Source organism: Macrobrachium rosenbergii, chromosome 10 (genome assembly GCF_040412425.1).
Source record: "Macrobrachium rosenbergii isolate ZJJX-2024 chromosome 10, ASM4041242v1, whole genome shotgun sequence".
Lineage (NCBI taxonomy): Eukaryota > Metazoa > Arthropoda > Malacostraca > Decapoda > Palaemonidae > Macrobrachium > Macrobrachium rosenbergii.
The window spans coordinates 74,688,859-74,714,165 of record NC_089750.1 but is presented as its reverse complement, the minus strand read 5'-3'; the positions used below and the strand labels follow the sequence as shown (position 1 = coordinate 74,714,165).

At 38.8% G+C, this 25,307-nt stretch overlaps 2 protein-coding genes across 9 annotated transcripts in view; both read right to left on the bottom strand.

Moving 5' to 3' along the window:
- Nucleotides 1-1,891: 1,891 nt before the first annotated feature.
- Nucleotides 1,892-13,908, bottom strand: Sf3b1 (splicing factor 3b subunit 1). 3 transcript variants are annotated; one of them, XM_067110800.1, is made up of 7 exons: nucleotides 13,778-13,908; nucleotides 11,753-11,946; nucleotides 11,470-11,556; nucleotides 11,058-11,184; nucleotides 7,790-7,869; nucleotides 4,298-7,567; nucleotides 1,892-3,373 (listed from the first exon to the last, which is right to left on the bottom strand). In XM_067110800.1, the coding sequence occupies exons 1-7, from the start codon at nucleotides 13,809-13,811 to the stop codon at nucleotides 3,194-3,196; spliced, it is 3,972 nt and encodes a 1,323-aa protein (XP_066966901.1). In that variant the 5' UTR covers nucleotides 13,812-13,908; the 3' UTR covers nucleotides 1,892-3,193. The 3 variants fall into 3 exon arrangements, with proteins under 3 accessions (XP_066966901.1, XP_066966903.1, XP_066966902.1); XM_067110802.1 differs by lacking the exons at nucleotides 11,470-11,556; nucleotides 11,753-11,946; nucleotides 13,778-13,908 and adding an exon at nucleotides 8,768-8,825 and having other exon boundaries at nucleotides 11,058-11,118; XM_067110801.1 differs by lacking the exons at nucleotides 11,058-11,184; nucleotides 11,470-11,556; nucleotides 11,753-11,946; nucleotides 13,778-13,908 and adding an exon at nucleotides 8,768-10,886.
- A 1,933-nt stretch (nucleotides 13,909-15,841) lies between these two features.
- The window catches only part of LOC136842887 (beta-1,4-glucuronyltransferase 1-like), a 285,173-nt gene continuing 275,707 nt past the window's right edge, over nucleotides 15,842-25,307 (bottom strand). For 3 of the 6 annotated variants that reach the window (XM_067110795.1, XM_067110797.1, XM_067110796.1), the window contains 4 exons: nucleotides 22,049-22,273; nucleotides 17,713-18,684; nucleotides 17,472-17,603; nucleotides 15,842-16,088 (listed from right to left, as the gene is read on the bottom strand). In XM_067110795.1, the coding sequence (XP_066966896.1) occupies nucleotides 16,017-16,088; nucleotides 17,472-17,603; nucleotides 17,713-18,684; nucleotides 22,049-22,273 (1,401 nt within the window). In that variant the 3' untranslated portion in view covers nucleotides 15,842-16,016. Of the gene's footprint in view, nucleotides 16,089-17,471; nucleotides 17,604-17,712; nucleotides 18,685-22,048; nucleotides 22,274-24,339; nucleotides 24,559-25,307 lie in introns of those variants that run through there. The other 3 variants (XM_067110794.1, XM_067110798.1, XM_067110799.1) reach the window with 3 other exon arrangements.

The following is a 25,307-nucleotide window of genomic DNA, read 5'->3' as shown; positions in this document are numbered from 1 at the left end:
GTCCAAACGTTGTTTATACTCTTAAAATGTTGTTAAGTCTGTAAATGTCCCATAACTGACACTTTGTTCTATCACTACATACTTACTTTTTCTTATTATTCCTTAGTGAAGAGAGGGAGTTGGAGTGATTGGACAGCAAGATGAAGAGCTAGAAAATAAATTGTGTTCCGTACAACGGTCTAAGAGGGCATAGGTTAGTACTAGTTACAAAGCTTGAATGGCAAGATGCTAGGAAGACAGTAGGAATGGGGTTTAAAGTATAAAGCTAAAAGGTGGTGCTGCACAGCTAAGGGTCGAAGGGACGCTACAAACACCCTATACCCATAATAATGCCTACAGTGCACCACATAAAGTGCACTGACGGCATTAACATCGTAAGAGGTATTTTTAACTGCTTGTGATAGTATACGGTTTCAGACTACTTTCTAAATAATCTTCGCTCACAGTAATCTTGTGGTTTAACCACACCGCCTATTCAAAATATTCCCATACAGCTGGCTCAGATGGTTTATTCTTGATGAATCGAAAAAATTGTTCTAAAAACTGCAGTTCTTTATAAATGTGATACTTGGATCACTTGAAAATTATGTTTTTGACAAAATTACCATCATTGATTTATTTCCAAAGCTTGGCGTTTACTGTTGGTTGAGATAACTGCTTTATTTGCTGCGCAGGGGATTTTCTAGGAATTTTTATTGAACACAAGTTGTGAGAACAAGCGTTGTTTGGTCAAGAAAATGGATTTATTAGGTGAAATGACAGCAATATTAGCCATGTTACAGAGGTTTGGAGCCATCAGGAACAATTGTGATGCGGGCCTTTGCGTCTATGTTCTGTTCTTATACAGTAGAACGTCACAGACCGTGGGATGACACTTTTTGCACAGAAGATTTTTTTTTTTTTACGTTCCTCTTCCTCAAGGTAAGGTGGATTTTGTTACCGTCACCTTTTTCGTTCCCATAGTCTTTTTTCCATCTACAGTAGCAATTTTCGCGACTATGATAACCTATCTTTTTGTATGATTTGTAGTTGTCTCTGGCTTTGCTATTCTTGCTCGTTTTCTTTTAGTACTGAAGTTTCAAATTTCCTCATCTGTGCCACTATGCATTAGTTTTTCACGAATTGTTCAATGGCTACATTTTTGTACTAGAGTCTCTTTCCTTCATACATAGAGACCTACATTTAATAAAAAAATACGTATGTTTGCAACATCTAACCACTCACCAGCATAAACTAACTTTAAGTTACTGGTAATCTTACATTCTTACGAAACATGAAATATGATTTACCACCAAATGAGGAGCCGTTTGTTGGCAGTAATGAACAAGACTGGATGGGAATTTGCACCAGTTCACAAGGTAACTAACATTCTATTTCAAAAAACAGGGGTCCCATTCTTGAGCTACTACATTTGCCAAAAGAACACTTCTGTCTTGAACAATGCAAGCATTTGTAATGGGTGTACTCAGTGGCGAATTATGAAAATACACGAGTTAAACTCTTCAAACGAGCTAACGTCTTTGACATGGTTTGATTTATGAAGTTTGGTCTGATGACCTGGCACTGGAGCCGTTTGGTTCAAGTTTGAAATAGTGAATATTTTTATGAGAAGTCAAGATGGCCTTTATTTGCTATACTTTCCCTGCTCCCTGATAGTCACGCCAGGAACTTGCCCACTGAAAGAAAAACTGGTTTCCACAAGCAAAATAGCCTGCAGATTAGACTAATATTCATTTTTTATTTTATTGGCTACACTGTTAGGTTATGTTCAGGCAAATAATCTGAGTATAATGCATAATGTACTTAAGTTCCTGTACAATATACCTGCAAATAACTTTTGAACAGGTTTAAAAAAAGAAAATCTAACTCACAAGGATATTAAGTCTCCAAGTATAATGAATATTTATTTCCCTTGCCATGGGGAAGCACAATGCTATGAATAATGAAATAAAAATCTAGAAAGAATGATAAAAGTATATATAAAATGATGAAACAATGAATGTGATGATGATGACATGACATAACTGCGGGTGCAGGAAATACAATCATACACCAAACATGGCCAACTGAATAAATAAAACTGTTATTCCGAAACTCACAGAAGACCATTTGTCCACTATCGCCCTAAGTACCTGTTTATAAGAAGAATTTTTTTAACAGTACTGTAATATATATATATTTCACCTTGTTACTTTGACTCTTCAACACTATGCAATACCCTACCGTCACCCAACCCTAAGTCATTATCCTCCCTTATTAAGGGAAAATGCCCACACACACACACACACACACACACACCCCACTGGAGACAAGATGAAAAAGGATGAGAATTGCCCCGCACGTGTTGGGTGAAGTAAATCTCATTCAGGAAATCATGTACAAAAAAACAAAGTGTGCTCCGACCTGCTTAGAAAAATATGACCTAATTTGCAAAATACATCCAATTCTTATTTCTTATGACTGTAAGAGAAAGAAAAACAGTTGTAGGTTTCTACAAGCTCTGACACTTGCAGAGACTATTGAATGCACATGTAGTTTCCAGTGATATGTACTGCAAGGAACAGAAAAAAAAATTGAAAACTTAAATCCTGGGATCTACTGTACAGCATGCTGATGTTCCTCAACAAAACATTGCTACCGACACAGTCTGCAGTCGCAATAAAGTAAACGTGTAAACATCTGGCCTAATGAATGATTAAAAACATTCAAACCAGTATCAGGGGAACATTAAATACCATAGACAGGTTTGATTATAACAACATTCTTCATGGAACTTCAATGATTTATCCATTGTACAAATTTGTACTTGTAACATACTCAGGTCACATTCAAAGGAACTCAGGAGAACTGAATCCGGAATTACTGTAATGCCTTTCGAGTTTCCAATTCTCCCAGTGTGAAACTGTGACCTTTGCTCTAGATGGCATTACTGCAAAACAGGAGCATATTGCAAACAAAGTTCCAGTAACTTACAATTTTAACCAAAAAGAAACCTTCAGGGAACTTTAACAATAACTCTAGGACTAAACTTCCTGAACTAATCAGAATGTTTTTTAATGCACATATGAAAAGTAAAGGTGGTAAAAATGACATGAAAAATGACACCTTAATACTCACTGCAGAAATATCCTGTAAATTACCAACAGCTAATTTCAGCATCAAATAAACAGGTTCATCAACAAACAAGAAGGGACTACAAAATTACATCCAATTCATCCCTTGTATATACATTATTGCCCATATTCATGATCCGAGGATATCCAGCGACTAGTGCGTCTTGAGCTCCAATATATAAATTGTTGTAGATTTTCCAATAAACATCACGTACTTTCCTGGCTGGATGGAAAAGTCCTTGAAGAACATACTGAAGGATCTGGAAGAAGCGAGAAAAATAAGTTTAAAACATTCTATGACATACAAAGATGAATGGAAATTTTCTTGAGAAAACAAAGACAAGGATTACTTGACTCCGAATCACCCTGCATCTATTATACTAATAAAAGACCATCATATAACAGGCCCACAAATTTCATACTTACGGAAATGCTCATAATAAATTTGGTAGACAATATTATGCATTATTTTGTTACAAGTTCATCCCTAGCTGTGGTATGTAAATCAACTTTCCCCAACTGTATAACTATACTTGGCATATAACAACATGCAGGATATTCTTGAAAAATATTTATGCCATGACAAATATTTTACATTTACTTTCCATTCTCTTGATTTCCAAGTCAAAGGTGACAACTATTCTGGTGTTGTCAAGTAAAAGGCACAATTTCACTTGAAGTTAAGTAATAGCTCACATATGTTGGTTTTTATTTAACAAGGTATTGAATACCTAAGTTGGTTTCAAGGAAATCTTTTGTCCTGAAGGGAAACAAGAGTAATTCTAATAGCTGCTCAACATTTTCTCATGATGGGGAGTTAAAAAATAAAAGATTAAACTCCATATACTACATGACACAAGCACTCCAGTTCATGAGGCAAAGCTATAAAAATTCTAAGTTCATCAGAAAAGAAACACAAGATTACAAAATGATTTGTCCATGGAGAGAAGAAGAAGAAGAAGAAAAAAAAAAATAATAATAATCTGGTTGCATCCAAACACATCTCTTAAGGTACCAAATTCTTGGTTAAACATATCAATGTACTTAATGCCTCAAGAACACCATTCTAGATTCATCTTTTTGATACTTGACAACCACTATTGAGACACGAAGTGAGTGACAGCAAAGGATATTTTTAACAATAAAACTTTAAGACATAAAACCTGAATACTGCAATGGCTTACCTTTTGGGGTCCCAAGGCCACTCTTAATCCTTCAACGCTGTCCATAAAAGCTTGTACAAGATGAGGGGAAGTTTCAAATATATTAGGCCATACATAATTCAGTAAATGAATGAGTGCATCCTCACAGCCAAAGCCATAAACACCTATAGCCATGTGTTTGATAGCAGCGCATGCTGTCTGTCTGTGAACCAAATCTCGGTCCATGAGGGCATCTTCGAGAAGAGATGTTACTGCGTAGATGTAATCCTTTCCCATTTCTCCAATGTACTCAAACAAGAATGAAAGTGATTTTAGCACACCATTTTGTACGTTCAGTTCTGGAACACGGTACTCATTCATCAGACCTGGAAGGACTGTGAAAGGTGAACAGGTTTCTGCTACTATAGCAATGGCAACAGTAGTGCACACTCTGTTCTGACGCTCTTGAACTTTAAGGTTGTTTAGTAAAGTGGCTAAGACATCATGTGGCCCAATAGCTTTTGCAATGTAGCCAAATGTGTTAACTGTAGCTCTTCTTATAGCTTTCTTGTGGGCCTTCAACAATTCCAGAAGTTCAAAGCAAATTCTCATCCACTCACGAGGACTGACGTATTCAGGTCCACGATCAGCAATGCGGCCAACTAAATCAATGCAATTTTCCTGTACCTTTTCATGTCTGTTCTTTAGAATTGGAGTTAATCGTGGCAACAAGTCTTTGATTGGGGGATTCATCTTATGCATTCCAATGACATTCACAATGCCTTTCAATGCACCAAGAATTGACCCAAGAACCTCAGGATATTCCTCTCCCAAATACTCGTACAAGACAACTCCTAAATGACCCATGAGCTTTTCTTCTTGACAAGTTTTCATCACAACAGCAATACGAGATATCAAATCTGCTGCTTGTTGACGTACCTTAGCAGATTTATTGTTCAAACGCCACAGAATGGTACCACAAATCTGTGGCAGGTAAGCTTTTACTCTAGAACCTAGAGCATTAACAATAATAGTACCAAAACCATTAAGCATGACAACATCCTCAGTAGTCTGTTCCTGGAAAGCATAGAGTATACCATCAATAAGTTGTTCCTCTAGTCTTGAATCAATGTCTGCTGCACCAAGGTTGGCCATAATTTTCTCTATGGTTTCCATGACCATCTTTCTGTATTGTTCATTTTCATCCTTCAAGTCATCAACAATCCTGTTGACAATTTCTGAGGCCCCAACCTTGTTGGCAATTTCAACAGTCGTATCTACCAGTTGCCGATAGTTACGACGATCTAGTGCCATACGATGGTTCCAGAAATGCTTAAAGAAGTGAGGCAAAATTTCTTCCTTTATGTAGCCAGGCTCTACACCATCTGTGGCACAACACTGTTTGACAACCTTCAATACAATTTTCTTCATTTCTTCATCAGGACTCTGAAACTCTCGAATCAGAATCAACATCACTTCCCTTGTATAGTAATCAGCATATTCACCATCCATAAGTGGTATAAGATAACCAATAGCTTTAAGGAAAGCAGCCAAACCTTTGCCTCGATGCTGCCGAATACCACGCCACAGAGGCTTCAACACTGAATCAAAACTTTCAATACCATAAGGAGTTGCAGCTTCTGCCAAAGCAGCCAAGGCCAAGGCAGTAATGGTTCGTACCTTCTGCTGCTCGTCAATCAAACCATGCTCAATAATTTCTACTAGTGATCGGAGATGAGGCAAAATAGCACAACCCATAAGGATGGCAATCTGCTGAACAATCTTTATACCAGTGTGACGAGCTTGCCATGACTTTTTACTTTTACATACAGCCTTTAAAAATGGTAGGAGAGAAGGTATACCCAAAGCAGAGGCTACCACAGCAAAAGCACGAGCAGTGGTGTTACGTACATACTCATCAATGTTATCAATATCAGGTCTCATAGTGGAAATCATTGTTGCCAAACCGGCAGCTTTTGCCAGGTTACTAATAATTTCTCTACCTTCTACACGTGCATAGTAATCTTCATCAATGAGCAATGGTTCAATCACGACCAAAATCTTATGGACATAAGGCCGAACTAAATCATCAAGCTTGTACAATACCCTATCAATAACTTTAACCAACAGATGACGTTCCTGATCTTCTAAAGTTGGGGACATAAGAAGTGGCAATATCTGGTTGAACAAAGGACCTGCACCAAACTCTCGTGCTTTGTCTGTAATTTGGCGTAAGGCTGCTTTACGCATCGGGGGGGTTCCATTCTTTATTTTGAGCAGCAGTTTCATAATCTTGCGCTCTTTCTGCTCTTCTGGGCTAAGGCTTTCTTCATCAACATCTTGCAACAGTTTATCAAAGTACTGTGCATCCTCTGGCTTCAGAAGTGGTAAATTGCCTTTCGGTTGAGAGTCATCATGTTTTGGAGTCATGCCTTCCTTTGGCATGTAGAATCCTTGTGGTGTTCCCATCATTGGTGTCGGTGTTGCTATTAACTTACGTGCTGGAGTTCTGATAGGGACATATCCTTGTGGTGGTGGTAAAATTTCATAACCTGGGGGAAACAGTGTGTCAAGTTCCTCATCTGTCATGGGACGATTTCTTTCATCAATTTCTCTTTCCCAACGGAAGGCATGAATCTGTTCTGGAGTCATATTAACATGGGCTGGTGATGGAGTAGCCATACCAAAGGCCTTTGGACCAACTGGGGTTGTGCCTCCAGGGGTTATTCCTCCAGGAGTCATCATTCCTGGAGTCATGCTTGGAGTATGTGGTGTTGAGGGAGTCATGGCACCTGAGGGTGTTGCACTTGGAGTCTGTGCTGCAGGCGTTTCATCCCATCTTGAACGTCGCTTACTTGCACTTGGTGTGGGAGTCTCCTGAATCAAATCTCCAGCTCCACGGTCAGTGCGAGGAGTTTCAGCCCACCCACTGCTATGTCCTGGAGTTTCTCCACGATCTGTTTTTGGAGTTTCGTCCCAACGATTACGACGGGCAGAAGGGGTCGTTTTTTCATGTCCAGGAGTTTCATGGCCTGGCGTAGCATGACCTGGAGTAGCATCCCACATGCGAGTACTTTGGCCTGGTGTGGCACCAGGTGTCTCAGACCCCTTTGGTCTGCCTGGTGTCTCATCCCAACGTGCGATTGAAGGGGTTTCGGCTTCCCAAGTTGCTTTCTTTTTAGTTTGAGGTGTATCCTCTGCTGTCTGATCCCATCGTCCTCGTTTTCTAGGAGCAGCTTTCTGAGCTTCACCATTTGTGACAACTGGTTGCAGGGTTCCTTCCTTGGCTCGTTCTTGCATAGTCTTCCGTATCTGTAAAGCAAACATTCAAAATCAATCTCTTCGGCCTCACAAACCAAAATATTTCATCAAAATAAATGACATTCCAGTTGAATCATGTATAAATGGTTTGAAAGAAAAGTTGATACCTTTCCAATGCATTAAACATACATAAATAAGGAACATGGAAAGAATTTTCCAATGGGCAAAATCAAACTTTAAAAATGTGAAGTTAAGTAAGAGAGCAACACTTACGACTGCTTCCTCGCCCTGCAATCTGGATTCCTTAATAATGTGTGCATATGTCCTAGCATTCATGTCAGGGGTCTTTCCTCCTGCAAAACACATAGATGAGATATTAAAAGTCTGCTTCACCTTCAAAACAAATATAAACAAAACTATCACTTAATCAGTCATGGTATGACTGACTACAGTTATCAAAGTCCACTAAATTAGACAAAAACAAAAAAGAACAGAAAAAAGAAAAATAAAAGCTTGTGGTTTACAATAGTTTACAATTCTCTTGGTATTTTTTAATCATCTTGATAATCTGGAGACTACTTGAAAAACTTATCCTATAGTTACTGAGCATTGTGCTGACAGTTTATGATTCTTCAAACTAACATCTTAATGAAGTATTAGTATAAAGGTATCTACACCTGAGTCCATGCTATAACTAAATGAGTAAACCTGAACATCATAGGAAACATCAATTTATAATAACTATTATCACAAAGGTGATCAACACCAGAATAATGTGCACAGTGCGCACAGGCATGCTCAATTTGGGTAACTGATAAATTGAGTATACCTACACCTAATATTATAGCCTACATCATCCACAAACAACTTTATTTACTTGTTCTATAAACATAATGAAGCAACTAGTTACAATATCAATGTCTTCATATGCTTCACATTTTTAACATAATTACAGGGTCATATATATATCTGAAGATTTCAAGCACATTAGAACAAGGAATAAAAGGCGTGGTAACAAAACTGTCAAGAAATTTATAAGTGCATCATTATTAAATACACAAGTTTTACAAAAATCATAAGCATGTTATCAAATTGTAAAACATCATTGTTCTGGGTTTATAGTGGATACCAATGGACCACTGCTGCAAATACTGACTGAGCGATTAAGACCTTTACCCTAAATGCTGACTATGTAAAAACATTTAATATTAATCTAAACACATGGACCCAGGGCATGGGTGTCATACGTACGTGGTAGTGCCGGAGATAACTCTAGCAGCCGCACCCTTATGTCAAGGAGGAAGAAACCCTAGAAATAATCTCTGTGATTAGTGGCTTTCAGTAGTACCTTTCACACTCATCATACACACATTATGACAATCGTCCCCTGTCCCTTGCCCAAACCTGGTTTTGCCCCATTGTAGAAACCTAGGCCAGGCTATTTCGTTTACTTCTTACCGTAGTGCTTCTGCGTCTCTGTTGTTGCATTACCTGGGAGCCTCTCTCACACTTAATTGCTCCTATCATCAATATCTTAACTCAAATTTATGTCAAGGTCATTTCTGCTTATTTCCTGAATGTTTTCTGGAAAGTAAGCACCCTTTGTAATCACTAAGAAAAAGACAGAGAAACCACCTAAAATTAGAAAATCCCAAAACACAAAGGGGTTGGCCCATTTATAACAAGACAATTGCTTGAGATGGTTAATGGTGACAATACTGCACTCATGTCATCATAATGACGTTCTTGTGAAGAGAAATGGCCTTTTCTTGAAACACTTCCCCTCAAAATTAACCCTAAAACTAAACTCACCGAATTGTTCCCCTGATTTCATCCTCTTAAATGTAACCACCTTCATTTGCAAGATTATGTCTTCTGAAGAACAATTTACCTACCAATAGTATGAAATTGTTGACCCTAACAAATCACAAATGAAATGTCCCATATTTTAAATATAAACCCCCTCCCACCAAAAACTCTTTTGGGTTACAAATGCTTCAATGCCGTGACTCAACGAAACCTACTTAATGACGGAAAGTTCTAACCAAACTTCTTTCCTTAAGGACAAACGATTTATATAACAACTGTATACAGCCATACGGTACCAGTTTTGCTCCTTTACAGTCTGTTATATTTTTTTAGGATGAATTTCTTACAAAATGTCCGTGACAAAATAAACACACCACATATTACTAGTGTTGACAAACCTCCTCAAAACAACAAATGAACACGAAAGATATCCCTAGGATAAAATCTGTACATGGGTGACTGGTTACTTAGTAAAATCATCAGTAACCATCTCATTTGACTACATCTTTTGAAAGATGAAAATGTTCCCAGAAAAATGAAATTGAGCCATCACATTGTGGTTTGGTCCTACTCCTATCATGTTATGATGCCTAACCAGAGCTGTAATTATAATGATTTCAACAGAATATGGGTGCAGGTATGTTTCACTACAAATTTAGCAGCCATGAAACACTATGTCTAACAACACTACAATGACAATTATTTGTTCTCATTCCTATATACTGCACAGTTCATTGCTAACACTACTAACAGTAAAAATGAAGGTTTTTGTTGTGCTTACCATGAAATAACAATGATAAATAAAAAAAGAAAATGTAAAGCATGTACAGAAAGTGATCTACAAATTTCTCTTCCCTCTAGGGCAGCTTACTTCCATTCTATCAGAATATCTGAAAACAACTATTTTGATCACGAAATCTTTTAAAGAAATTACATGTTCTGAAGTGTTTCCATCTGAAACTTATGGTTGTTCTTAACAACAAGGCCTAATCTGATAACCAATACAGCCAAACAAATTTACACAACAGTTCTTGGCATTTGAGAGGCTCGTGTTCAAAACTTTCAGAAGAGACTTCTCAGGAGACGGCTGGTAGACTCAGCAGGGGGAAAGAAAACAGATTGTACATTAGTAGAGGTGGTGAATCCTGGTTGGCTTGGTTCTCCATCAGTAGTAGTAGTTGTGGATGTGCTTTGGGGTTCCTTTTGTGTTTTAACTTTCTATTTGCCTTATTTATGGCAATTCCCATCCCAACACCCACCCTCCACCTTACACTGACTCTTTCCACTGTAACTTGACAACTCCAAAGGTGGTTTGTTCTTACATAAAAAATAACATATAAGTAAACAATTCATGGAAAAGTAGTTTAATAATTTTATGACTGGTTTCCCCTTTTTAATAATGATATAAAGAATGAGCATTCATGCGTCCAAGCATACATCAATACTTGGCCAACCTCACGCCAATATGCAATTCTTCCAAAGTGGAGACCATTGGTTTCAAAATCTCTTAGTAATAAATCAAATCTTTTAGAATGAAATGAAAAGTTAAAACTTTAACATATGTTTGTGACATTTTCACTTTTAATCTTATTGGTCCTTGAGGATGAGCAAGCATTGCCCACAGCCACATGAGAAAGCAACACACTCAAGAGATGACAGGCAATCTTGCCTTCATCGTCCTAACATGAATATCGTACAGAAAATAAAAGCAAAAGAACATAGCCAGACCTACCGTCTGCAAAGGGATCTACACGCTCTGGAGAAATGACCTGCATTCGACGACGTGCTCGATACTCATCTTCTCTTTCAGCTATGGTGGGTCTCTTGTACTGTGCCATGGGATCATGATCTTTGTCAACCTGTTGAAAAGTAATTCTATCATTATCCAAAAAGGTTGATTGTAAGTTCATTCACTCAAGCTTTTTTTTTTATAAATACAAATGACCTGCAATAAACTAATACAGCAATATACAAAACCTAAAAAAGGTTTGCAAACAATATACAATAAATAACAATACTTCTACATATATATAAAATCCTGGTGAACAATGAACATCCACTACCTAATCATTTTCATGAGCAAATTTTTTTTTTTTACCTACACTTCACAATATTGCAAACACTTAAAATCTACTGAAACTTACCACCTCATTAAGGAAGAGTCTCGGTGCGGTGTAAGTGCCACCAACACCTTTCTTCCCCAAAGTAGTACCTCCATCATCGTCATCATCCTGAAACAAATAACAAGCATTTAAAATTTAATAACTTGCAAAGATTTCATGAACTATTCAAATATCTATCCAACCCCCAAAACAAACACGTCACAAATTCCAAAATTTTATCTTTAAGATAGCTTACTGGGGGAATACAATCAAACTCTTGCAAGATACTACCAAACTTAAATTCTTATGTAGTATATATACTTACATCTAGATCATCCAGGCCAATTGACTCGACATAATTTTCATATTTGTTTCCATTAGCATTGTCATAGATGTCACTGTCATAGTATCCGCCTCCATCCAATCTGACGCGTTCATCTTCGCCGTCTAACTCTGGAACTTGAGGTCTTGCTAAACTGGCTCTGCGATTCTGGATATCTTGTATGTGTGCCTCAATATCTGTAAAGAAATTGTTGAGGATAATTGACAGTAACAATTTATGGTATAAATTAGTACTCAAGTGAAAGAACTACTTACTTACGCTAGCATAGGTGTACAAATGCTACTGTACAATTAGGGGTAAGTGACATTTACTATTTTCCTTCTCAGTTCATGTCTGGGGCACCTGCATTACTTGGGAGGCCAGTGATGTTTGGTGACAAAAAGTTAGCCATCAATATTCTGTGTAATTAGAAGCAAATGCCATTTAGTGTCTATTTTCTCTTAAACTACGGTAATTTGTGATGTACTGCAGGGTATGCAATTGTGTTCTGAAATCTCTTTGTTTGATGCTGGCCTTCATAATTTTCAAATTAGTCTGGATAAGGAACGTTAGGTAATTTAATAAATTTATAATACAAAGTTGATAGTAAAACAAGAGGATGGATATGCATTAGGTGGTACCAGGTTTATCTGATCATTCTTTTGAAAATATTCACTATAATAATTGCCTGATTGTCTAAGTCTATTTATTATTTTATATATTATTTTACATGAGGTCTCAAATGAATGCTTTTTAATTTTTCAATAATTATTTCTGTACTTTTGTTCTGCAGCAGTGCATAGTCTCAATAAGGTCAGGGAAAGAGAGTATATGTATTTAAATTTTATCATCCTTGTTGTAAGCTGACTGTACAAAATGTTGTGTACAAAAGTATAATCAATAGCTAATATGATCAGATGTTTAAAGATGAAAACCTTTAACCCTTAAATTATTTGCATCATAATGACCAGTCTCAATGGTTAGGTTTATGAAATTTTAGCTGTCAAGCCAAGCACTGGGGCATTTTGGCCATTCAGTGCTGAAGATAGTGAAAAAGAAGTTGAGGCATCTGGAAAGCAAGACAGAACAAAGATGGCTGGAATGGTGGTGAAGAAAAAGTCTGAAAAGTGGGTGAATCTAAGGGCCAAAGGGAGGTTGCAAATGTCCTTTAGGAAAAACACATGGTGCACTGACAGTAGAAACCTCCTAAATAGGACCAGTCTCAATGTCAAGTAACCTATTATGGCATCAGCTATACTAGTTTCGTCAGCAACGAGTAGGGGGTCACAAAATCACTGGAGGGGGTCCAAACACCCTCCCCCAGCCAGGTTAGGTTAGGTTAAGGTAAGTCTGGTTAGGTTATATTCCATCTGAAAAGCCTATTAGGGTTGCAAAAGCCATGTCACCCTACTCTGTAAGATACTGGGCAAAGTTACTTCCAGATGTAGTTTAGTTCCGAGACGGTCAGTGTGTCCTGACACGTACGGTCGAGCAATGGCGGCCGGGCTTGCCTTCGATAGGCCTAAATGCAATCTGCCGTCACCACTTTCTTTATACTTCCAAGCAATAAGTAAATTTGGCACGCTTCACCGGCATTACCACCTCACCGGCATTTTGATGCTAACGATTATAACGATCTTACTGTAGATGATCAATTGGACGCAATATTTGCCTATCAAGGGCATGTTTGCCAAGCAGACCGAGTCTAAGCCTATACAATAGAATTTCATACGAAAACTGCTAAAGAAAACACGGAGGGCCGTTGAGGTAACGAAAAGATTACGGATATCCTTTCTAAAAGCGGCGCAAAATCGAAAATTGGCCGCAATTTCATGCGTAAGTTCACCGAGCTTGTGCGCATGTAAGGGCTGGAATAGGACATTTCGTTTCGCCTCACATTTCACGCACAGACGCCATTACTCCATTAAAGACAACAATTCTTATTCTCTGATTCACAAAGACATTTTCTCTTAACAAATCACAGTCGAATAACTCTGCAATCACGAATCTTTTCGCGGTAAAACTCACCATCAGCGGTAAACTTTCTGGTAGCGGCCGCCATTTTTGTTTACTTGTATACGGCTTCCGACTTGCGCATGCGCAAAGATGACATATCATCCTACGTCATGAATGGTGGTGAATGATGGAGAATGAGGGTGAGAGAAAGCACCTTTCTTCCATGCTGGTTGCTTTTCGCACAATTCCATAGCCATTTCTGCTTTATTCATCGTGAGAATTTACGATAGTAGTAAACAGACTATAAATCAATGCGTTTTCCGTCACTGGTGTGATATTGTTAAATGTTTCTTCATCTGATACTATTTAGAAATTTTAGCCTATAAGCCAGGGGTACGGCCAGCCCTTGTTCGTTTATTTTTTTCAGGGCGGTTTTTGAAGATTAACAAACAGATCTATATATGTACGTGTTTTTCGTCATTAGCATCATATTGTTAAAGGTTTCTTTATCTGGTAGTACCACTGTGCCTAGACCCAGGGTTCCGGCAGCCCTTGTTCACTTACTGTTCGTGGCGGGTTTCAAATGACTCATGTTCAGACGGAGCCTAATGATGCGAGGTTCTGTGAAAGCGCAGAATAACGTTGGAAAGAGTAGGGCCTATAGAAATAAAAAATATAGAAACAATAACACAACCCATATTGAAACAATAAACTTTTATAATGGAACGGTAAAATAAGTGTATTATTGTGATTTTTTTTTTTAAATCCTGTACTTTTTGCTGACATTTGTCAATGCAATAAGGGTAAATACACACATTATATTATAAATATATATATATATATATATATATATATATAATATATATATATATATATATATATATATATATATATATATATAGTGTGTGTGTTGACAGATATATTACATGAGCGATTACTTATGTTTTTTATGATAATAATGTAATTATGCTGTTTCCATATATACTTAAATATTCAACACATCTCTCCCGCCCCCTTCGAGTATAAGGAAACTCCCCCTCCCCCTTTTTTATATAACAGCGAAGGATTAAAAACCACAATGACATTAAACTATATAAGTGAGGCTTTGGTTCCTCCATATCTCTAGAAACTGTGATTTTTATTCATAGAAAAATGTTTTACGTACCAAAAAATATCTGGAAGAGTAGAAATACATAAAAAAAATACGATTAATAATATCAATGTTGAACAGGCTGAGCACAGAATGTAAAATTTAGGAAAGAGGCCAAGCGCTAGGACCTATGAGGTCATTAAGGGCTGGAAGGGAAATTGACAGTAAAAAGGTTTATTTAAAGTTGTAACAGGAGGAAAGCCTCGCAGTTGCACTATGAAACAATTACTAGGAAAGGGTGGAAGTCAGATGGAAGAAAGATACAAAGAACGGAGGTACAGTAAAAGAAATGAAAGGGGTTGCAGCTAGGAACCTAAGGGAATGACGCCACAAAGAACCTTAAGTAATGCCCACAGTGCACCACAGTACAAAAAAGAATGAAAAGGAAAAAAAGAGTAAAAGAAGGATCTAAGGATCTAAAAAGAATAAATAAACTACTTCTCGTAACGTCACCTTATACATTCTTGAAAGACAATTTTAGTTAAGTATACCCATATACGCACTCAAAACGAATTATTGAATGTACAAAAAATGCATCACAGTTCAACAAAAGAAGGAATAAAGGAAAAACAAGAACAAAGAAAGGGTGTACGGGACCTTAGAAATAAAAATAAATAAAAACATGCGCCCGACAACACCACCACCAGAGTTTCACTTGTTAATTGCTTTCCAAGTTTCGTCTCTTCCGGCTCTCGAGTTTCATCCCCTGACTAACTTCGTCCTCCTCTAGTTTCGTTTCGGTCGAACACACACATACACACGCACATACATACATATAAATTTACATACATACACATACACAAACTTACACACCGTGTTGCTAACATTTCTGTTAAAAGGAATTTTAAACGCAAGGGATCCTTGGGAGAGAGAGAGAGAGAGAGAGAGAGAGAGAGAGAGAGAGAGAGAGAGAGAGAGAGAGAATGCTTAATATTATTTTCATGCCAGTATTGAATAAAAAAATCATGCTGGAGAAAACACATATATGAATCCGTATCTCTCTTTATTAAAAAAAAAATTATGCAAACATTCAGGAACAATTACAAATCTTAATAACAAATATTAACAATATAAAACGTTCTGGAACGGAAGTATAATTTATATATAAAAAACTCATAACATCACTTGCACTTCTTGAACGAAGTAAAAAAAGAAAAAAAACTAGATTTCCTCTGAAGCTTTTTGTTTCCTGTCCTGCGCGCCATATTTCTCGTCAACTTCTCTCTTAAAATCCTGTTCGAAGAAAAGAGATGATTTTAATATTCCCATCTTGAAATATCTGTAGAATAAGTATTCCCAGGCATCTCATAATGCCTGCGCAGTTTTCAAAAGTATATTTTTGTTATTTCATTCATTATTTGAACAAGTACAGAACGAAGTTAAAATGTCAATTCCCTTTAGAGAACAGATATTCAACTGACATCTCACAGTGCCTGGCAGTGTTAAAAAAATAGTGTAGCATTGTTATTTTATTATTTGAACCAATGCGGTTCAAAATTAAACTGACCATTTCCACAGTAAGCTGGAAAAACACTTAGGAGGTGTACTGTGCTATAGCTGTGAGTGTGAACAAGAGGAGATAAGTAAATACATAAATATGTGAGAATAGAATGTAGAATTCAGACCAAAGGCCTAGCGCCGGGACCTATGAGGTCATTATACTCTGAAAGGGAAAATGACAGTAAAAAGGTTTGAAAGGTGTAACAGGAGGAAAACCTCGCAGTTGCACTATGAATCAATTGTTAGGAGGGGGTGGAAAGAAAGATGGAAGAAAATTAATATGAAGGGAGGTACAGTAAAACGAATGAAAGGGGTTGCAGCTGGGGGCCTATAAAGAAGGGACGCTGCTAAGAACCTTGAATAATGCCTACAGTGCACTGTATGTGGTGCACTGACGGCGCTACCCCCTACGGGAATACATAAACATATGCATGAAAGAAAAGTTGAGAAATATGACCCTTCCTTTGCCGCCACGCCCCCCGCCCCCTTGAAAGACCACAGGGTATATTAGTCGCACACAGCATTGGAATTAGTAGGGGAGAAAAAAGCAGTTTAATAACAGTAACGTGGGGTTTGTATAACAAAGGATATGCAGAAAATCAATTAAAAATACATAGCACAACTTAAGGTTAAAACAACAATGAATTAATAACGAAGTCTACAGCATATGTGAAAAAGCAACTGATACAACATTAAAGCAATCTTTTAGAAAGAAGTCAACAAGCAATGCACAGCAATGAAAGATGGATCTAAGTTTATTGAAGAACGCAACTCAAGCGCATTATCACAACGAAAAACTGTTATAGAGAGATTAAAGAGAAATGAAACCGTCTCAGTCTCATGGGGTATTTGATTCTTGAAGGCCCTCCTATCTGGCCCTACGGCACCTCGTTTAATGATGAAGACCCGGCTAGTCGGTATCATTAGTTTATGTTTGATCTGTACGAAAACGATCTCACCACTGAGAAGGAGAATGGTAAATTGTCAGTGATTATTTGAATAGTTGAGCTTTTCTCCTTCGTTAAAACGAAACTAACTATCTAGTGAACAACTTGCTAACAGCTCTGAATACGGCTTATGAAGGAGGAAAATGTCAAAATCGCAACTGTAACTGACCTGATACAATTTAAAATTACGATTAATCTGGCCCCAGAGATCTCTCGCCCTTTTATCTTGGAATCCTCGGTGGCAGAGGAAGGCATAGTTTAGCATCCTCCACCTGAAGCCTGCCACGTGCATTTCGTATATCTACAGCAAGAGGGAACGAAAGCATTAGCTTACGAAGTAGATTTAACTTAGTAATATAAATACGAGGCACAGTTAAGCTCAGTGCAAGCACAGTCAAACCAGAACTAACCTGGCTGCTCCTTGTGCACCCATACCCAACAAATCGTTCATCAAATGACGGGACGGTGGCTCGTGCCACGTACACAGGTTCCCAAAAGTTCTGCCACGTCGTTACGTCATACAACACTCTGAGGGTGCCATTCGCCTCTCGCATCAAGGAGTCACTCGGGGCCTCCAGCTTTCTGTCCTTTTTCCCTTTCAGTTCCTTTCCAGAGGGGCGTTCCCACAGCTTCAGCTGAGAGTTGGCTTGGTTGGGCTTGAATACCTTGGCGTGGAAGCGCCTGGCCAACTTATTTTTCAAGAACAACAGAAGTTCAGCCTTGTCTACTGGATTGTGCGGCGCTTCTGTGCTGATCTCGTAGGCTGGGATGACGAACGCACATTTCCTGCACCGCCTCGTGTCCGGGCGATCGAGGAACGACTTGAGGTGCACGTCGATGCCACCAGCCACTAAGACCATGTCGACATCTGGCGTAAAGACGTAGTCAGTCTTACAAGAGTCTCTGGCGATGTTCCTCAACAAATTCTGAGGGTAGAGAAACTGGTCCATCGGCAGTCTACTCTGCAGAGTGCCGTTCATTTCTGACAGGAGGTATTCGTTGTACATCTCCAGCTGATCGCAGCTATAACCCAAAAGCTTGTGGTTGTGGAGGGGCATAGCTTTCGGGGGGAACTCAGCTGGATAAGTCACGTGGAAGGACACGCGCCTCCTGATGTCTTCGCTGCAGCTCAGCAAAACTTCGATCATTTTCACAGCGACGTAAAAATCCGAGTCGGGGACGTACACAGCCACAGACATGGGGCCACTCCACGTCTTGATGTGCTCCCCAATCCAGAAGAGGAGGTCGGCGGAGGCCTGGGTTGACAGACACACGGGCCACGACGAGATGAGGTCCTCCCAGTCGTCCCCCCGAAGGGCGAACGTGTGAGTTTCGTGCGCAGGCATCGTCCTCGAATCGTTTTTCAAGGTTTCCATCTTTTGCTGTGGAGGGAGAGTGAGAGTTAAACAATGCATAGTGATACCCTCTCATACACTATGAGTAATGAATACATAGACATGATTATTATTATTGTTATTATTATTATTATTATTATTATTATTATTATTATTCAGAAGATGAACCCTATTCATATGGAACAAGCCCACCACAAGGGCCATTAACTTGAAATTAAAGTTTCCAAAGAATATGGTGTTTATTAGAAAAAAGTAACAGGAGGTAAAGGGAAATACAGAAAGAAGGGATCACTTATTAAAAAAGAAAAAAAAACAAGTTAACAAATAAATAAGTAAACTGATAAGAACGTAAGTAAATTATTCAAATGCAAAGACAATTGCATTACGATAGCAATGCATTGTACCTACGTTTGCATTTTCGAAGTTCCAATTGCACAACATCCTCAGGGAGACTGTTTTAATGGAGCTAAAAAGAACCCACATTTACAACCGTAAGGATAAGAAGAAAAAAAAGCAAACTCGTCTGCATAACAATTGTTCTTCAGTATGCACGTATTCATTTCTATGCCTTCTTCTCATCCTTCCTTCTAGTGCTTTTGAAATACATAAACTGTTCACCGAACTTCTGGTATACATTCTTTCCGAATAACCAAACGTTACAATACCTCATCCATTTCTCTACGTCAAGTTTTTACTTTTTTGTATATCCTCATTTTTCAATCTTACTACACACACATATATATATATATATATATATATATATATATATATATATATATATATATATATATATATATATATATATATATATATATATATATATATATATATATATATATATGAGAGAGAGAGAGAGAGAGAGAGAGAGAGAGAGAGAGAGAGAGAGAGAGAGAGAGAGAGAGAGTCTTTTCTCAAGTCCATTCCTATTTATTTCCGAAGTACCTCAACGAGGCATCACGTCACCAAACAAGAGTCATCTTCTCCCAGAAGCACACATAAACCTCGGGAAGTCTCAGGACACGATGGCCTCCGGCTAGACATGAGAGGATCCCAAATACATCCCACTCCGTTTTAATCAGGGGAAAGTGGGTCTGGACATAAAGGGTTCTTCTTCCCCTCGTCCTCGCAGGCTCCGGGAAGCTCCGGAAGAGGTTCTACTCATTTAGCAGGGGACACATGCACCCCTCGTTCTTGAGAGAGAGAGAGAGAGAGAGAGAGAGAGAGAGAGAGAGAGAGAGAGAGAGAGGTGGCTGAGGGCAGGGCATTGAGAGTTCTTGTGATGTAATAGTTCCACAGTCTTGTGATTGAATGGTTCCACACTCTTGTGAAAACAGGGCAGTTCCACAGTTTTGTGATTGAATGGTTCCACACTCTTGTGAAAACAGGGCAGTTCCACAGTTTTGTGATTGAATGGTTCCACACTCTTGTGAAAACATGGCAGTTCCACAGTCTTGTGATAACTGGACAGTTCCACTATTCTGTGTAAATAGGACGGTTCTACAGCCTTGTCTTAGAACAGTTCCATCCCTTCGTGACAACTGTTCCATAATCTTATGACATTACAGTTCCACACTCTTGTGAGAACAGGACAGTTTCACAGTCTTGTGACAGAACAGTTCCACAGTCTTATGATGCAACTTTTCCACATTCTTGTGAAAACAAGACAGTTCCACAGTCTTGTGATAGAACAGTTCCACACCTTTGTGACATAACAGTTCCACAGTTGGAGCAAACAGAGGAACGCTTATTATAATTCATTTTGTCTTGCTATACGCAAAAAACAAACTGCTCTGTGGGACGTTCTTAATCATGCATCGTCAAGTCAAACACCTTCGTCGCTGCAACGCCATTCTGCGTATATCAATCAATCATTCAAGCGGGCTCAGATGGCTAACTTACACAAACGATACTATTTAAGAGTTCGGGTCAAGATTATGCATTAAACGGCATTTTACTGAACGAATTCGTGAACGATATAAATCGCATCTAGTCATTTCACCTTCCTTTATCGAATTGAATACTGAATCGAATACAGAATTTAGGCCAAAGGACGAGCACTGGGACCTATGAGGTCATTCAGCGCTGAAACGGAAATTTACAATGGAAAGGTTTGAAAGGTGTAACAGGAGGAAAACCTCAAAGCAGTTGCACTATGAATCAACTGTTAGGAGAGGGTGGAAAGTAAGATGGAAGAAAGAGAATATGAAAGGAGTTACAGTAAAAGGAACGAAAGTGGTTGCAACTAGGGGTCGAAGGCACGCTGCAAAGAACCTTAAGCAATACCTACAGCGCACTGACGGCACTAACCTTCCCCCTCCCCGCCAACGGAGACCTTTCCTTTATCCAAGAATTAAATTTTGTGAATGAAAACCTATTCAAATCCAGGGCCTGACAGTGCAACTGCTGGGCTTAACAACCCATTACAGCTGGAGTCCTTTAGCACCCCGAGGGCGTTTCTGAGGTCAATTGCCTTCGTTGTTAACTCTGTAATTCCTCTACATCCCATTCCTCTCCCATTCAAGAATTCCCGACCCCTCTCGAGTGGAATGGGATATAAAAGTTAAGCCAAATGCCAAGCAAACGCTGGGACCCATGAATGGGAAATTGAGAGTAAAGGAGGGTTGAAAGGTGTAACAGGAGGATAAACTTTTGCAGTTGCACTATGAAACAATTGTTACAAAAGGGTTGGTGAAAGTAAGATAATATGAACAGAGGTACAGTAAAATGAATGAAAGGGGTTCCATCTAAGGGCCTAAGGAAGGGACGACGCTGCAAAGAGCCTTCAGTAATGCCTACAGCTCACCGTGAGAGGCGCACTGACGGCACTACTAACCCCCTGCGGGGCTGACCCATCGGCGATGCCCAACACATCTAAACAGTCACTTCTTTCGCCCTGTAAGTTGATGACAAAGAAAGACACTTGTTGGGTAATTAGTATTTTCAAGTTTTAACGAATATCCTTTAAGTGAGAATGTGTAAGATTGAACAGATACTTCTGCTATTGGACGGGGAAGCTACCTAATGCACATTGTTTGATTTTGCGTCGCTGGATGACAACGGAAAAAATACAAATTGGCCGATTCTCCTGTCATTCTGGTGTCATATATTAAATATCGTTACACATATGACAGACTCAAGCACAAAAGTTTCACACAAACACACACAAACATATATATATATACACACACACACACACACACATATATATATATATATATATATATATATATATATATATATATTTATATATATTAATCTTGTTAATGAGAAAGGTAACACATCCTTGGGACCACTCCTTCTACAAGGGAAGAAAACCCCAGGCAAATAAAAAAAAAAAAAACTCCCACAATTCCAATAATTTTATCTTTCTTTCGAACGTGTCACAGCTTACCGGCGAATCCCCACGTGCCCCACGGAGAACGGCAAAATTTTCCTGAACCATCAGTTTGTGTGGCGACTCGTTCGGCGAGTGCGGCTGATGAGGAGGCGCAAGCTGCTGCCTGGGACGACCTTGAAGCTTTTGTTGCTGGTCCTGTTTGTTGTTGAAAACGAAGCCCAGATTCACAAACATCACAAGCAGGTTGATCACGAAGAGTAGCACCCATACCGTCGACATCTGGAATGACGAGAACACAGAGGATCAACAATCTTCCTACTGAGGATGCCGTGCAATTGGAATTTTATGAGTTCAAACGAAGATGCAACGCGTTACTACCCTGACACAATTCTCATTGCATTTCGATAGTTTACTTACATTTTTATCTATTTGTTTATTCATCTATTTCTTCTTTCTGTATTTCCTGTTAGCTACTGTTACTTCTTCCTAATGAACGCCATAATATTCTTTGGAAGCTTGAATTTCAAGTCAGTGGCCCCTTCGGTGGGCTTTGTCCATTTGAATAAGGTTCACCTCCTGAATAATAATAATAAAATAAAGGCAGAGAAGATTCGAAACTGTGGTGGATTCACAATGGGTGATTTGGACAAGGGACCAACGAGGTTTTCAAAACAAAAAAGATATACGTAGAAGAGAAGAGAATATAGATTTCAGGCCACAGGACAAGCAAGAGCTGTGACTTCTGATGAGGCCATTCTGCACTGAAACTGAAACTGACCGTAAAAAGGTTTGTTAGGAGAGGGTTGAGGTAAGTAAGATGGATGAAAGAGAACATGAACGGAGGTAGGGTAAAAGGAATGAAAGGGGTTGCAGCCAGGGGCCTAAGGAAGGGACGCTGCAAAGAAACCTGAGTGAAGCCTACAGTACGCCACACGAGGTGCTCTGACGGCGCTACCCCCCCGTACGGGAATATAAAAAAAGGAGGATTTTCAAACATAACCTGTAACCTGAATACATTAAATGGTCATTTAATGTAAGAATGATTGTAATAATAAATCAGAGGTGGAAAGACAGATATAGATTTAAACTTCGTTGCTGCAGCTGCAAAAGATGCAGTTAAAGAAATGTCACCAGAGGTTGGGGTGAAAGATTTCGGAAGGTTTAGCCCCTGTCAAGGGCCAAATGATTCCAAATAAGATTGGAGGAGGAGGAGGAGGAGGAGGAGGAGGAGGAGGAGGAGGAGGCGTCTAAAAATACACCAGAGGGGGAGCGGAAATGTTAAAATCATCTATTTCATAGCTCTGACTTTTACCATTTACAGTTATTTCCAAAATCCCACCAAAAAATAGACAAAAGTTATTGCTAATTATTGGTGGGTCTCAAGTTTTTTACGACAACCTTCAATAAAACGAGAGAATTTATTGCACACCAACGCATGTGTCAGAAGCTGGGAAATATAAAAATATTTCCTCCTATAATAATAAAAAAAAAAAAATATCCGGAAAAAGTATTGCCAAAAGTGTGTTGGTTTGGGGGGTGGTAATCTGTGACTGGCTGTGCATGGAACTAGGCAAGCGAATCAATTTTTTTCCTTAAGAATTATAATTGGAATATCAGTCTTACCAGCAAGATTATACCCTGATATAAATATTTAACAGGTGGACAAGCGAATAAGTATGTAATGTATACAACACAGAATAACATAAAATAGCTTTTGGGGAAAGTTAATAGTTAAAGCCACAAATCTTGTATGGTTATGTACATCAGATATGTCCAGGAATATGGGCCTCAGGCAGAATTATGAACATAAACGCAGAGTTAAAATGTCTACAAGCTACTGCTTGTTATTGCAACTTGGCACTACTGTAGAAGCCAATGCTTTCAAAAAGACTGGTATTTTTCAGTTCATACCCACCTCTTTCTTTTTAGATCTGGTCTGCATTAGGATATGAAGTAAACCAGCTTTCTGAATTTCAGGAGAACATTATCAGATTTACTTAGTACACTCGAATAAGCCAAACCACTCCTCTGTGACTGGAAGAGACATTAAGTCCTAAAGGCAAGGCCAAGCATTGCACGCAGTTTTTCCCAAGCAAGTTTTCTGGGTATTAGACCTAACCTAACTATAATCTTCCCAAGTTAGAAGCGGATGAAGTAACCTATAGTATCACAGGGACTCCATAGCCTAGCCTAGCCTACCTCTGTACCAAAAACCACCGAATAATGATTAATGTTAATGGAGAGGCGGATAAATATTAGGCTACAATTATACGGCACTAAAAAGTAACAAAGTTAGGTCTATCATCAGAGGCATATTAGCACGGAGACGCCTTCTATTTACTTACGCAAGAGGGTGCGTATCTCCTGACAATCGTGTGTCGACGATTCATCATTATGCTAGTCTTCTCCAGCATTAATTCTTGGATAATCAGCTGATTTCAGGTTCCGGAGGCAATGTTTGTGTACACCAACAGTTCGCAACCTACAAATTCGCACACTGAAACAGTAGGGACCAAAGGTGAACTGGCCAGAGGTCAGAATGAAGCAATGAACGGCAATTTCGTAGCGCCATCTACATTTACTTTAACCCAAGAAAAAATGGATCATGTCAAGATTAGCGAACCCAACACCTCCATGTCAAGAACAGCGACGAATCCAATGCTCCCCATGCAAAGAATGGCCAACCCTTTCCGGTCCGAACTCCAATTCCACATGAGGGTGATAGTACTAAACGCGGCGAAACAGCGATTCATCTCCACTGTTTCGCCGTGTTTAGTACTAGCCCATGGGGGATCAAATGTCTGGTGCCGAAGTGTTCATGTCTAGAACAGCGAACCCGATTATTTCCATGTAAACAACAACGAACCCAATAATACCCTTGTAAAGAATAGCGAACCCTGCTGTGAGTGGGTTCGCTAATCTTGAAATGACCCGAAAAAAATTAACACCAGCGCTTCAGGTGGTCTACTTAGAACCGTATGACATTCGCGGGGCACTGTGCAGTTTCATTGAAGGAAGTGATATTGTAGCCTAATTTTAGTTCGGCAGGACCACACTGATTAAGATAATCTAGACTGAACAATGGAGTTTCATACGGAGTAAGCTTAGCTTTTCTATTACATTGCAACGATATACATACATACTCTCATCACCATTTTCCTGATTTTTCCATTTTCCTGGTTTTTCCATTTTCCTGATTTTTCGATATTCTTGGTTTTTCCATTTTCCCATTTTCCATTTTCCTTTTTTTTTTCATTTTCCTGATTTTTCCATTTTCCTGGTTTTTCCATTTTCCTGATTTTTCGATATTCTT

What these genes read in the sequence shown, in the direction of transcription:
- Sf3b1 (XM_067110800.1), bottom strand. Translation starts at nt 13,811, where the DNA reads ATGGCGGCCGCTACCAGAAAGTTTACCGCTGATG. An exon ending in GACTCTTCCTTAATGAGGTG is followed by an intron (nt 11,185 to 11,469) that starts GTAAGTTTCAGT and finishes ACTTTTCAACAG; the next exon opens with GTTGACAAAGATCATGATCC. An exon ending in TGTAGATCCCTTTGCAGACG is followed by an intron (nt 7,870 to 11,057) that starts GTAGGTCTGGCT and finishes TGTGTTTTGCAG; the next exon opens with GAGGAAAGACCCCTGACATG.